Source organism: Prinia subflava, chromosome 6 (assembly GCF_021018805.1).
Source record: "Prinia subflava isolate CZ2003 ecotype Zambia chromosome 6, Cam_Psub_1.2, whole genome shotgun sequence".
NCBI lineage: Eukaryota > Metazoa > Chordata > Aves > Passeriformes > Cisticolidae > Prinia > Prinia subflava.
Genome location: NC_086252.1, coordinates 6174068 through 6187884, shown reverse-complemented (window position 1 = coordinate 6187884; position 13817 = coordinate 6174068). Strand labels below are relative to the sequence as shown.

Below are 13817 nucleotides of genomic sequence, written 5' to 3'. Positions count from 1 at the left end.
CGTCCAGCACCTCACAGAAAACAGCTGAAAATAACTAGCGGGATGGCATGATCTAGTGTGTCTTGAAAAAGCAAAAAGGTTGTAATAGAAGAAGTAAATAGTACAAAACAAAAGAGCAAAGGTGTTCACAGTGTAGGGACATGTCCCACACACCTGCTCCAACCCCTCGAAAACGCACTGAGAAGCCTCAGTGCTCTCTAAAGTATTGAACGATTTAGGTGGGTTTTTTTGGCAAACAGGCCAACAGGGAATAGCTGCTTTTCTGAGGAACAGCTAAAGATACCTATCAGTGTTTTTGTCTTGGCATTGAGGCAATTACTGCCAGGAGAGCAAAGAAACTTCTAGTGATTTTCCCTTAAAAGTCCTAAGGTGAAACTGGAACCCTTTTCCTAATATAGAAAACATCTACCTAGTGCAGTGCTACATTGAATCATATAAAAGAAAAGCTTTGTAAAATCAGGCCATAAGCCTGTTACTTCTAAGTAGAGCTAAGCAGCTAAATTCCCGTATGAAAGAATCTTGACAATGAAAGCCAGTTAACACAACCGTTTATTCTGGTGAGAAAAATAAGTTTGCACCTGCATAAACAATAAACCTATCCCATGAGAATCAGTAAAAAAAAAAAAAGTAAACAATCCAAGAATAGAGAGATTTGATAAACAGGTGAAATGCTATTTACTTACCAATGAAATAAGGGGCAAGAAAACCACTAGCCAATTGGAGCTGAGCATGAGAAAACTCTATAAAGTGAGTTATGTGAATGAAGAATTGGCTTTTCTGCACGGAGAAACTGCTTCATTACTGCAACACTGGCTGAGCTCTGATCCCCTTCCCCCTGTCCCCTCCTCTCCCCAGGCCATGTGGAAGCCGGCGTACGACTTCCTGCTCACCTGGAGCAGCCAGATGGGGGACAGCTACAGGGATGTCATCCAGGAGCTGCACACGGGGCTGGACAAGATGAAGAACCCCATCACCAAGCGCTGGAAGCACCTCACGGGCACCCTGATCCTCGTCAACTCCTTGGACATGCTGCGGGCAGCTGCCTTCAGCCCCCAGGACCATGAGGATTTTGCCATCTAGCCCGTGTTTGTCCTCTTCTCCTTGGCTGGGAATTTTTTTCCCCTGTGCTTCTCCCCCCGCGCCCCCAACCCCGCCTCCCTTTTCTTTAGCAGTTGACTTGAAAGAGAAGGAGTGGAGGTTGCTCTCCGCTGGGTTTGAAGAGGCCAAAGTTTGCAAGTTCTTCACCAGGACTGGAGATCAGCAGGAGATATCCCACCTTGATGGAAAATTCATCTGGAAGGGGGATGGCTTTTCATCCAGTTAAACTATTTCTTACTAAACAAAAACACTTTCAAGAGGGCAAGGGGTGGGGAGGGATCCCAAAAGAGATCACGTTTTCTAGGCATTTACAAATAAAAGTCTAATTTTTGTAACGAGCAGTAAAAGTTGTCACCACTTTGGGGAGGGGTGGGGGAAGCTGTTGCTGGTTTTAGGTTGTAGAAACTGCTTTGAAATGATGAGGTTTGAGAGAAGTATGAGTAATACATATTTTAAGAGGAAGCACAGTTAATACCCTTTCCCCCCACCACAGGCAGGTTTTGAGCTACCAGATGTGACTAAAGGACCATAAGGAACTTGGGCTGTCCCCAAATTTGGGATGTGCTCAGCCCAAACAGCACCTAGCACCAAAAGAGACCTTTTTAAAGAATTATTTTATTTTATTCACCGGCCCTGTGAGTATTTTGGTTGATTTTTGGGTTATTTTCATGTCTCTGCAGACGTGGATTTTCTTGTTTGTGGCAAGGGAGTTGTCTGTTCCTGTTTTTTAACCAGGAGGAACTTCTTCCCACCTGGATGGGGTGCAGGACACCTCTGGAAGAAGCTGGAGGTTTGGGGCTTGCCAGAGACCTCAGGAGGATGGTGAGAGGGAATCAAATTTCCCAGGTGCTCCTGGCCAGAAAGGGGGAGAAAATTGTTGCCATCAAGATAATCCCTCTCCAGGCAGAAAAAAAAAAAAAAAAGGAAGAGAGAATCTTTCTCCTAATTTGAAATCTGAGCTCACTGGGGATGTTCCAGGTGCTCTTTGCCATTGATTTCTAATTCTTCAAGCCTCCTCAAATCCCCTTTAACTTGTAAATAATCTTTTCTATAAACCTGGTGCCAAGAAACTCAGTATTTGTGTCACCGAGTGCCTGTATTATTTTTCTCCTGTTCCTTTAAATCTGAGTTTTTTTGAACGACTTCCTTTCCTCCTTCTGCTCCTCAGCCTTCCGATATTTCAACTGGGAGGGAAATATTTTTGCACAGAAAGATTATTTTAAGTGCAAAGGCTCCTTTTAGTGAAAAGCTGCTACCAGAGGACGTGTAAAGGTTTTTAAAGGATGATTTTTTTTTCTTTTCAGGTTAATTTAAAAAATAACAGAAGAAAAAGAGTAGGAAGGTTTTATTCCTGTTGTTAATGGTCCCTTTTTTAAAGAAAAAAGAGTTTTTCGTGAGAAAAAAAATCCAATTAAAGCTGTTACTCTCCAGTGCTGAGGGCTAGATGTCATCTGCCCTGTGTCTTCATCCCAAAGCAAAGTGGGATTAATTTAGTGGGGTTTCCACTGTGCCAACACCCAGATCCAGTGGTCCTGAATCTAATTTCCTCCCCTCAGCCTTTCCATCTCACAATCTCCAGGGGAAAAGTGTCTGGAAACGATCTCACCTCCCAAACTGCTGCTTATGCTCAGGCTCTAGGTGAGGAACTTCCTGAAGTGGGACAAGATGGGGTTGCAGGATTTGTTTTGGCGTGGAGGAGTTTTCCTGGTTGTTTTTTGGCTGGGGAAAACACCCTTGTGTTTAGCCAAGGCTGTTGTGATGCTCCCAATCCCACTGGAGGTCAAATCCCAAGCCAGGGAAGGGAAATGTTCTGGTTTCTGCCAGGGCCCTCAGGCTCCTCCTGCCCTGCCCCAGCTCTGTGGGATGGACACAGGTGATGCCCCACCATGGATAGCCTGCCCTGGGAAATAGGGATACCAGCCAGATGATTCTGGGAGTTCCCCCTTGGCTTCTTCCCTGCTGCCTGGCTCCCTGGAATATTTCAACTTCAAGGAAAAAAGGGATTCAGGTTTTCATTCTTCAGGGAACAAAGTGCTTCAGCGTGGGTGACCTTGCAAATGCATCCCCACAGCATTTTCTCCTCTGCTTCAGCCATCACAAGTGAGGGATCATCTTCCCTGGGCTCATCCAGCACCAGAAGGTTGGAGGAGAGGTGTCAGGGGGGAAGGGAGAGGAAAGTCACCCCATGGTTATCGGGGTCTCCATGCAAAGCGTGCTGTGCTGGGAAGTCTGGAGCCTGTGGTGAAAGACCCTGGAGCTCTCTGGATGTTCGCTTCCATCCCTGGAAATCCCTGCTGAAAATGACTGGCTTTGCTTCCTTCCCAGCTCCTTCTTCCCATCCTGTTGTGGATGAACAGGACACGATGTGAGGAGCTGGCTGTGAGTGCTCGGAGGAGCAGGGTTGCTCCCAAGTCTTCCTCAGGTTTTCCTTTTGCCACCAAACCCCCTTCCCAGGGCTGTTCCTGCATCCAGCCTCCTCTGGGGGCCATATTCCCAGGACATGTGGAGGCTTGATGGTTTGTTTTGAGGAAAACCGTGGTGGAAGCACCTTCAGTGAGGATCACAGCGGATTCCTTGGAATCCTGCCCTGGGTACTGGGATTTGCTGGTGTTCTGAGCACACCCGGCTCAGCAGTCCTGTTCCAGGTTTGGGTTTCCTATTTGCTGGATCCTTAATTTTTTTTTTACCTTAATAGCCCGAGGTGACTTAATCAGGCCGGTTCTTAAAAAAAACAGCCTTGAATGGCTGAAAATTAAGGGACAGAATGATGATCATCCCAGGAAATGCAATTCCCATTCTACTTTCACAGCATGACCAGCTCAAGCCTCCTTTCAAAAGTTCTTTTTTGTTTTTGTTTTTGTTTTTTTTTAATCCAAAGTATCCCCTAGGTCTCCCCTCTTCACAGCTCGGCAGGGTTAATCCATTGCTGGAATTCAGGGGCTTCTGAACAACAAATGTAACCTTTGGGCTTTTATTATTTTTTTTTTAATTATAATTGGGGGGAAAGAAGGATGTAAAGGTAAGTTTTTCTCAAGGGGTGGCTGATTACTGGATTTGGGGTGGAAGGACCCTGATGTCCAAGTGAAAAGGAAGAGGGCTCTGGCTGGGGGGAGGAGTGTGTAATATTTTTACTGTTTAATTGGGATGTCAGGAGTGACGCTGGTTGTAGTTTCCCCTTGCTCCCTCTGCCCCTCCCTGAATCATCCAGCCCTGAATCACCCTCCTGCTCTGCTGAGATCATCTCCAAGGGGTTGGGGCCAACCCTAGCATCCCTTCAGCAGCCTCTGGAATATAACTGTGGGTTCCTGCCCTGCTTTGATTCCTCCTGCTGAATATTAATTAAAGCTTCCAACTCTGTGGCATCGTCCAGCACAAGTCGAGTCCCTGGGACTGAACCACAGAGGGATGCTTGGATCTGCCCCAGTGAAGCAGGGATCATGTCTCCCTCTCCTCATAGATAATCCAAGCTGGTGGCATTCCTGGGAAGAAATCTGCTCCTTTTTTTCAGCCTGGTTTTATTAAATAAGCCAGGCAGGAGCTGGCTAGAGGGATTTGGGATTTGCTCGATGACTCGCTTTTATCATCCTAAGCAATCAGATCTGGCACAGGAGACCTTTCACCCTTCCTTTAAAAAAAGGGAATTGGTGCTCCCCCCGATGGAGGGAGAGTCTGTCCTGCCCTTTGTGTCAGGCATTTTGGCAGTCCCTTTTCCCCAGGTTTCATCCCACTCACCTAGAAATAACTCCTGAAAACACCTCTGCAGGTGATAATTAATCCGAGGGCTCTGTGGCTGCTCCAGCTAACATTGCCTGGGCTTGCTGGTGCCAGCTTCCTGTCACCCTCGGGCAGTGCCAAGGATCCAAACTGCCCTGGAATGGGACATGTCCAGTGCCAAACCTTCTGGAATGCCACAGGGGTAACTCTGGGGGATGGTGCAGGGGCCAAGGCGTGTTCTGGACCACTTCCCTTGGGTGTTCCCATAGCATTATCCCTGCGCTGCTCCTCAGGCTGGACCATCACAGCTGCAATCCCAAAGCCACTTTTTTTTGTGAATGTGTGTGTGGGTTTGGGGTGAGTTTGAGTGGTTTTTGTTAAATGAGGCCGGTGCTGCTCCTGGCAGGTTGGTTTCCCTCTCCACACTCCCCAGGGAAGTGAGATGCTCTCCACATCTTCCCATGTCATGCTTCCATGATTTCCCACAGTGGGAAATGCACTCCTGGAAAACCTCCCCAAACTGGAGTTGTGGCTGGGTACCAGCAGCAGTAAGTATTTACTTTTTACAAAGCCACACAAAAAGTAGATTATCAGATTAATTAATTAAATGATTAATTGCAGGTCTGAGTGTGAGCATGCAAGTGAGAGCGTCCAGGGCAAGGCCCCACCTGTGGGTGGAGCCCTGCACAGGTAAGGAACAGGGAGTGTTCCTGTGCCTGTGAATAACCAGGGTATTTATTTATAAGGACATATTTCTAAGGGGAAATGGCTTTTCAGCTGTGAGAGAATAGGTTTAGATGGAATATTAGGAAGAAATTCTTCACTGTGAGGGTGGTGAGGTTGCCCAGGGAAGCTGTGACTGCCCCTAGATCCCTGGAAATGTCCAAGGCCTGGTGTGTCCCTGTGGGCCAGGGGTCTCCATGGATCCCCACACTGGGGAGGTGGAGAAGCCTGAGATCCACCCAGAGCTCCCGTGGCAATGGAAAAACCTCACTTTTGCCCTTGAGGACTGGGCTGAGGCTGAGAAACCCTGTGGCTGCAGAAAAATGCCAGCAATTCCTGTCATTTCCCGTGGTCTGGGTGGTGGGAAGCCGGCTGCATCCTCCCCCAGAGCCAGGGCTGCTGTGTCCCCCAGGACACCCCATCCCAAAACCAAAGAGCTCCCTGGCCATATTTTGAAGCTGGACTGGGTCTAAGCAGTCCAGAAGAGCTGGGAAGCAGCACTGTCTCTTTCCCAGACTTACTGGATGTTAAAATCCAGGAAAAATAAAATAAACACTCAAAAAATCCCTGGGTGGGAGCAGAAATCATCAGCTCTGTGGGGGAGGGAAGCTGCTGAGGTGGGATGTGTTTGTACCCCTGTTCTCCAAGGGCAGTGAGGGCATTTTGGCTGCTGTCTTTCCCCCAGAGATTTGAAGGATTTGCTGGAAAAGCCCAGCTTGCGGTGCATGGGGCTCTGGGGAGAGGAGCAATGGTTGGCTCTGCCTCAGTTTCCCCTTCTGAGAAGTGCTCCAGTCTCAGCTCTGGTGCTTTAGACTGGGCTGTGGCTATGGATTTCTCCCAGTAAGGGAGGCTGGGCTGGAGGCTCTGCCCTGATTTTTGGCTCTGTATGGCCCCCAATTAAGGGGCAATAAGAGGGAATATCATCCCCTGATTAAGCCTTCCCCAGGAAGGTTTGGGGGGCCCGAGCTGTGGTGATGATCCAGCTCCTTCCTCTGCACCAGAGCCACTTGTCCCAAGTGCTTTGGCTCCTGATTGGCTCTGGAAATCCTCTCCTGGCAGCCGTGTCCATATTCCTGGAGCACAGGGGAATAAACAAGTCCCTCTGGAGTTCTAGCCACCCACCTGGGCTGGCTTGGTGGGAAGGGTGGACTTTTCCCAGCTCCTGCCTCTGGGTGATCCCAGAGTGTCCTCTGCTGGGCACAGACATGCTTGTCCAGCCCTGGCCCTGCACATTATTTCTCCAAGGGAAAATAAAGAGCAGCATAAATGAGTAAGGGTGAGGAAAGCGAAGGGAGGAAGCAGAGGAGGATACCTGATTTTTTGCTGTTGTTTTTCTTTGGCTATGTTTAAAGTATTTCTGAAATGAAATAAATCATGGGATTATGACTTATTTTGACTTCCTTCCTTTTGGTTTTACTTCCCCTGCACTAGGGGATTTGAGCTGCAATTGGGATTTTTTTTTTTTTTCCAACTGTGCTCCTCTGACCTGAAATCAAAGAGTTTTCCCCTTATCCACGCAGAAAAAGTCACTGGGTTGATCCAGAGCCAGTTTGGAGCAGGGCATTCAGAACTTCCCCTCAAGGACATTTTGAAGAGGGTTTTTTTTTCTGGCATTGGACACTGCTGGGAGCCAGGGATGCTCAGAGAGGACTGAAGCCACTGTGGCTGTGCTGTGACAGCCCTGAGAGGTCTTGCAGGGTCTCCTTTCCAGCTGCACTGCTGTCACCAGAACCTCGGGGACAGCCAGAGCTGTCACCTCAGGAACGTGTGGAGCTGCAGGAGTTGCATTTTCCAAACAGGTCAGCCCTCACACACCATGGGGAGTCTGCACAGCCCAAAGAAAGGTTTCCTTCTGTTTGTGGTGGGCAGGAGCCAGGAAAGGAAAGTGTTGGACAGGATGGGGGTGGGGTTGGTGTCCATGGGATTTGGGCACTGCAGTGGGGACAAGTTGAGGACAGAGACCACCTTGAACTTCACACAGCTTCCTCTGAAATCCCTGCTTTTCCAAACAGCCAGAGAAAAGAGCAGCAGCAGGTACTTGGCAGGACACCTGTGCTGCCCTGATGTACTGGGATCCCCTGGTTTGGAGCCCAGAATATTCACCTGGGAGCTGTGGCAGCCTCAGGATGTCACCTCTAGCAAGGACCAAGTCACCAGGCAGCAGACACAGGAATTAAAGGGGTTTGTGTATCAAGGTGGTTTTACACCATGGGGGATTGGATCTGTCCCTTCTCCAGCTCTTTTTCAATGAACAAATAAGCATCCCCCCAATAACTCTCAAGACAGAAAACAAAGCAGCCTTTATTTTTAGTATTCAGGATTTATTTATAGGGCTGGGGTTTGGGGTCTTTCCCTGAGCATCACTTACAGAGAGCAAATCAGTTGTGGGAGTTTATAAGGAATGCTTACAAAGATGATCTCACCAGCAGGTGAGCTCCAGGCAAAGCATATCTGCCTGATGGGGAATTTGGGGGAAAGGCCAGTGGTTTTCCAGCAGCTTCCCTGCTTGGCTTTCTTCAGGGTCTTGTAAACACACATGAAGATGTGCATCAAGCTTGGTTTGCGCGACAGCAATTGTGAGTGTACAACATTTGCCTCTCTGACAACAGCAGCCACACAGAGATTTCAAACAGAAATCTGACCAGATGGTTCTCCTAAAGTCCTCCAAAATCCTTTCATACCTCTGCTGCAGGTTGAAAGAAAAAGTCACTGAGAGTCCTCTGCACACCCAGAGCTGGAAGCCAGAGGTCTTGGATTTCACACTCAGACCTTCCCAAGTGACTGCAGCACTCCTACACAAGGCATTTTCAACAACCCATCCTTAATTAAAAGGACAAAATTAGATCAGCGGCGGGACAACCCTCACCGTGGTGCTATTTCAAAGGATCCCTATCATTCCTTGACTTGAAAATCACAGTGTTTTATTTATTGCAGTGAATTTTGAGCTGTTCCCTGACCCCGCTGCTGGGCCTGGAGCAAGAGCTTTATCACCTACCACCATTTCCAGGGGCTAGTGGGCCTTGGCTTTGGTGGGCTTCCCCGTCCTGCCCTTCTTGCAGCAGCACCTGCGGCAGCAGCAGAGGCAGCACTTGAAGGAGATGAAGAGGGAGAGGAGCACGATGGCCGCCAGGAAGGCGATGACGTCCAGCGAGTGGTACTGCACCCAGTTGAGGTCGTGGGCAGCGGGGCGCAGGTGAGGGGCCCCCTTGTGCCTCATCACAAACTCCACCCAGTGCACGGCCAGGTCCAGAGGGTGGATGGGTCTGTCCAGGTGCAGGTCAGAGAGGCGCTGGATGTTCTCCTTGTACCTGCAGAAAGAAGGCATTTGGGAGGGGGGCGGTTGGTGCCTTAGGATTTCACCTTTTATGGTTTTTCAGATCCTGTACTGCTTTGGGATGTAACTCTAAAACTCCACAGCTTGTCAGCTGCTGTTCTCCTGTTTTATTCAGGCAAAATAAAAGCCCTGAAACTCAAGGACACCTTATTGCCTCAGGCCCCTAAAAATGTAAACAACAGTGGACTGGGTGGGGGAGCAAACGGGGGGTATATGACTTCATCACCTGAAGCTGTAGTTAGAGGATTATCCCCTGACATGTAAGTGGACCAAACTTATAATTGTCTGAAAAACTTGTGACCATCGTCCATCCTGTGTGTAGCCCCTGGGAGGCTTCTGGCTGCCCAAGGTGTATCTACTGAAAACCTTTAATAAATATCCACTTTATTTTCTCAGACTTGTCTAGCCTCTGTTCTAGGTAGGCACTCCAAGGCATCAGTTTTCTGGCACCCCAGATGGGGCGAGAAAGGCTTCTGGAAAATCCTTGGACCAAAGAAACATATGGCTTGTTTTAAATACCCATTTTTTCTCTTAATCCTGACTAGCCTCTGTTCTAGGTAGCCACTGCAAGGCATCAGTATCACAGGGTGGAGTGTGTTGGAAGGACCTTAAAGCTCATCCCTCATGGGCAGGGACACCTTCCACCAGGCCAGGTTGCTTCAAACCCCATCCATGACACTTCCAGGGATGGGGCAGCCATAGCTTCTCTGGGCTTTTGTGCTACTGAGCCCCTTGAGAAAGGTAATGGCAAAGTTACAGGCCCAGGAAGTGCTGGTTTGGGGTCTCAGCAAAATTTCTAGGGTGAAGGTCTCTGGCTGAAAGGGGTAGAAAAGCTGGCCAGCTTTTCCAGCTCCATTATTATTATTTTTGTTAGTAGTAATGTTATTGCTATTATTGCCATAAAAATTGGGTAGGAAACAAAGTTGCTTTTTCTCAGGAACATGGTGGAGTTTCTTAGTCCTTGTCATCCTCAAATGGGAGCAGGGGAGAGCTCTTATGTCTGAAAGAAATCTCTGCCTTTAAACCCCTTGGGCATGCTGACTGCAGTGCTGTGATGTTCCCTGGGCTTCCTCAGTGCATTCCTGCATGTCCCTCCTGCTCTGTGCTGGGATTGTCCAGCCTTGCCAAGCCAGGCAGCAGCTCTCTGTGCTCACAGAATTCCTCATGACCACTGAGAGGGGGGAAAAATGCCTGAGAAAACTCACCTGTAAGATAAATGAGTGATAAATATGTTTGATAAACCCTCTTCAGGCTCCCCACTGACCTGTGTCACCACAGGTTTGGGAACAAAAGCTGTTTGCTGCTTGTGTCAAAGCCCTCTCTGTCACCACCTTGGCTTTAAGAAAGTGACACATTTTTTTGACAACTTGATGTCTTCCATTGCATTCATAGCCCAAATCCCCTGCTCCCTGCATCCTCCCTTCTCAGCCACTTCTTGTCCTCTAAAGGGTACAGCCTAAAGTTAACCAGAGCGAGCATCAACTTCTCCATGGAAGCAGCTGCTATCAGATCCAAACTTTTGATAAAAGAAGCCATTTAGGAAGAGAAAAATGCCATGTTAAGCTGGAAGTGGACGTGCTGGGGCTACACAGTAAGAAGGGGGAAGGCTGTGCCTCTGGTACTGACTTTTTGTCGTTGATCACTGCTTTCAGGGCGGTGGAAATGTCATTGGAAGTCATCTCCAGGATGTTCAGGGTCAGCCCTGCTCCGCGGGACTCCACTCGCTTGGCGTTGTCCATCTGGTCCCCAAACAGGGGCATCAGCACCATGGGCACTGCATTGCATATTCCCTCATAAACACCATGGGAGCCTCCGTGGGTGATAAAGGCACGAGTCTTGGGGTGGGCTGTGGAAGGAAACACAGGCTTGCTTAGCTCCTGGAATTACTGACTCCCAGCAATATGTCCCTGGGGGAAAAAACATGCACAAAAAAGGGCTGTGGTTGGGATAAATCAAAGATTTGGGCCTGTTGTGAACACCATCCCTCATGGCCAGACTTAGGGATTGGAAGAGGGGTTGTAGACCTCTGTCTTGGTTTTAGGTAATCCTCCAACTTTAGGATTAATCCAGAGCCAGGAGAGGTTAAAAAGGATGTTACCATCAATTAGTTTTTCACCATCTCTTCCATGGTAGTGACGGTCTCTCACAGCTGAACCTGTTCTCTTACCAACAAATGCTCTCCTGGCAACAATTCCACTTTAAAAGCCCAAAGACCTGTCTGGAAGTGCTCCCTTCAGGACCATAAAGTTTCTTTTGAGGGACAAAAACATAGCTGGGTGTTGAGACTGCTTAGTCATACATAAAGACTCCCATCTTTGGTACTGAAGTGTAGGAAAACCTTTTCAAGCAGAGTTGTTTCATAATTTTGCGATTCCCAGCTAAGTTCCTAAAGGACAAGCCCTGGCTACAACAGCAAAGGCTGCGAGGAAGGTTTGTGCTCCACAGTGATGGGTCAGGAGATGATAACTCACACCTGACCCACAGATGATGCCCTTGGGGCCTCACAAGAGCAGCCCTGGAGCACCAGCACCACCATGGTGTGTCACACCTACCCAGGAGGTCATTCTGAGGCAGCCACTTGACGAGCTTCACGTTTTTGGGCAGGTTGGGGAGTTCCTTGCCCGTGTAGCGCCAGAAGACCTGGCAAGGGAAGCAAAGCCCACATCAGATCCCGGCAGGAGAAGGGAGGGAGGACCTGAGAACAGCGTGGAGCTGCTCTGCTGGAAGGGGAAGAGGGAATTGATACCGTCTGAGGGACTGTTCCCAAGGCCTCCGCAATTTCCATGGCTTTCTTCATGGGAATCTCGGACACCATGGAGCCCAGCGAGAAGACAACGATGCCGTGTTCTCCAGAGGCATTCACCATGGCTTCAAAGTCCTGCCAAAGGAAAGCAAGCCTTTAGTCAAAGCCCTTTCTCTTGCCAGAGCTGGAATTGCTGCCACATTCCCACAAAACTCCCTGGAAAAGCAACAGAACAAGCAGTGAGCGCAACAAAATTAGGACCAGGAAAATGAGTTGTTATTGACAGTTCTGCATCCAAAGCAGCACAGCCAGCAGGTCCAAGGACGGGATTCTCCCTCTCTCCTGAGACCACACCTGGAATCCTGCATCCAGCTCCAGGGCCATCAACATGAGAATGACACGGGTCTGTTGGAGCAAGTCCACAGGAGAACCATGGAGCTGACAAGGAGACAGGAGCACCTCCCCTATGGCGACAGGCTGAGACACTGGGGTTGTTCAGTCTGGACCACAGAAGATTTTTGTGTGGAGACCTCAGAACCCCTTTTCTGTGCCTGAAGAGGCCCAGAAGCAAGCTGAAGAAGGACCCTTTGTGAGGAACTGGAGTGATGGGACAGGGACTAATGGGTTCAAACCAAAAGAGGAAATTCATGTTAGATATCAGGAAGAAATCCTTCCCTGTGAGGGTGGTGAGTCCCTGGCACAGGGTGCCCAGAGAAGCTGTGACTGCCCTTGGATCCCTGGAAGTGTCCAAGGGGAGGATGGATGGGGCTTGGAACCACCTGGGATAGTGGAAGGTGTCCCTGCCCATGGCAGGGGCTGGGAGCTGGATGGCCTTCCAGTCCAACCTGCTCTATGATCCTAAAGAAAATTAGTCTTGGGGAAGTAAAAATGGGCACATTTAACCCAAGCCTGGATTCAGAGCTGATGTTCTTTTCAGGCCACGGAGCTGCAAGAGAGAATTAAAACCCTGGAAGAGAGTTCTGACAGCAGGTAACTCAAATTTCTAATATCTGGATTTATTGTATCTGCTTTGGGTATGATAACACTGAACTGCTGCCAGTTTTGTCTCTCTTTTGTTTGAGCGATTTAAATAATAGAAGGAGATCTAGCGCTGGAATCCAGGAACAAAAGGATTCCAATGAAGCAGAAAAAAACAGCCCAAGGCTGGAGCAAAAATTCTTTGAAATAGAAAGTTGTTTGGTTGAGCCAAGGAAGGAAAGGCAAAACTGGAGGAAATTATTGCAGGCATCAGAGTTGAATAAGGGGAATACAATGAACTAAATGTTCCTGTAAGTCTGGCAATTGCCGTGTTATCTCTGGGATCTGAGGGGATAACCAGAGAGCCATGGAACGCTTTGGGTTGGAAGGGACTTTAAAGATTGTCTCATTCCAACCCCCTGCCCTGGGCAGGGACAGCAGAGACTGACTATGTCAGTTTATGCTCTTTTCCATATTTTTGTGGCTGTGTCGAGCCATATTTAATACTGTTTCTATTCTGTGGGACATCAGTTTTACTTTGGTTTTTTTAGATGTTTTTGAGTTCCAAGGTCTGACTTTCCACTATGAGAAAACTCTTTGTAGCCCTGCTTTGGCAATATGCAGATTATTTTAGTAGTGGTTTTAATCAGCACCTGCTCATACTTTTACAAAAACTGAAGAATCATGGAAAAATAAGAGAATTAGGAGGATTTCTTGAAGCAGGAGATATCCCAAACTGAGGAATTTTGGCACAGTTGAAGCAAATATAGTTACAGTACAGAGTATAGTAAAATACAGTTACAGTACAGAGTATTTTACACAGAAGTGACACAAGGTGCTGCTTCACTGGTGGTGGGGATTTCATTCAGGCCTGCCTGAACTGTCTGAAGTTCATGGAACATCCTCGGTTGGAAGGGACCCACAAGGATCATGGAGTCCAGCCCCTGGCCCTGCACAGACACCCCAACAATCCAATCCCACCCTGTGCATCCCTGGGAGCATTGTTAAACTCTCCTGGAGCTCTGGCAGCCTCAGGGCTGTGCCCATTCCCTGGGAAGTCTCTTCAGTGCCCCAGCACCCTCTGGGAGAAGAACCTTTTCCTGATCTCCAGCCTGAGCCTGCCCTGAAACAGCTCCAGCTGCTCCCTTGGGTGCTGTCCTGGCCACAGAGAGCAGAGATTGGAGCTGTTCTTCCACTGTCCCTCTTAAGGAAGCTGTAGACAGGAAA

The 13817-nt window shown here is 48.6% G+C and overlaps 2 protein-coding genes across 7 annotated transcripts in view; one reads left to right on the top strand and one right to left on the bottom strand.

The window, feature by feature from the left end:
* SH3BP4 (SH3 domain binding protein 4) overlaps positions 1-2528 on the top strand; it is a 34503-nt gene extending 31975 nt beyond the window's left edge. The window contains exon 5 of the mRNA XM_063400004.1: positions 856-2528. Within this exon, the coding sequence (XP_063256074.1) occupies positions 856-1080 (225 nt within the window). The 3' untranslated portion in view covers positions 1081-2528. The remainder of the gene's footprint in view (positions 1-855) is intronic.
* A 5307-nt stretch (positions 2529-7835) lies between these two features.
* LOC134551938 (UDP-glucuronosyltransferase 1A1-like) overlaps positions 7836-13817 on the bottom strand; it is a 53669-nt gene continuing 47687 nt past the window's right edge. For all 6 annotated transcript variants that reach the window (XM_063400001.1, XM_063400000.1, XM_063399999.1 and 3 more), the window contains 4 exons: positions 11616-11747; positions 11422-11509; positions 10496-10715; positions 7836-8843 (listed from right to left, as the gene is read on the bottom strand). In XM_063400001.1, coding sequence (XP_063256071.1) covers positions 8546-8843; positions 10496-10715; positions 11422-11509; positions 11616-11747 — 738 coding nt within the window. In that variant the 3' untranslated portion in view covers positions 7836-8545. The remainder of the gene's footprint in view (positions 8844-10495; positions 10716-11421; positions 11510-11615; positions 11748-13817) is intronic.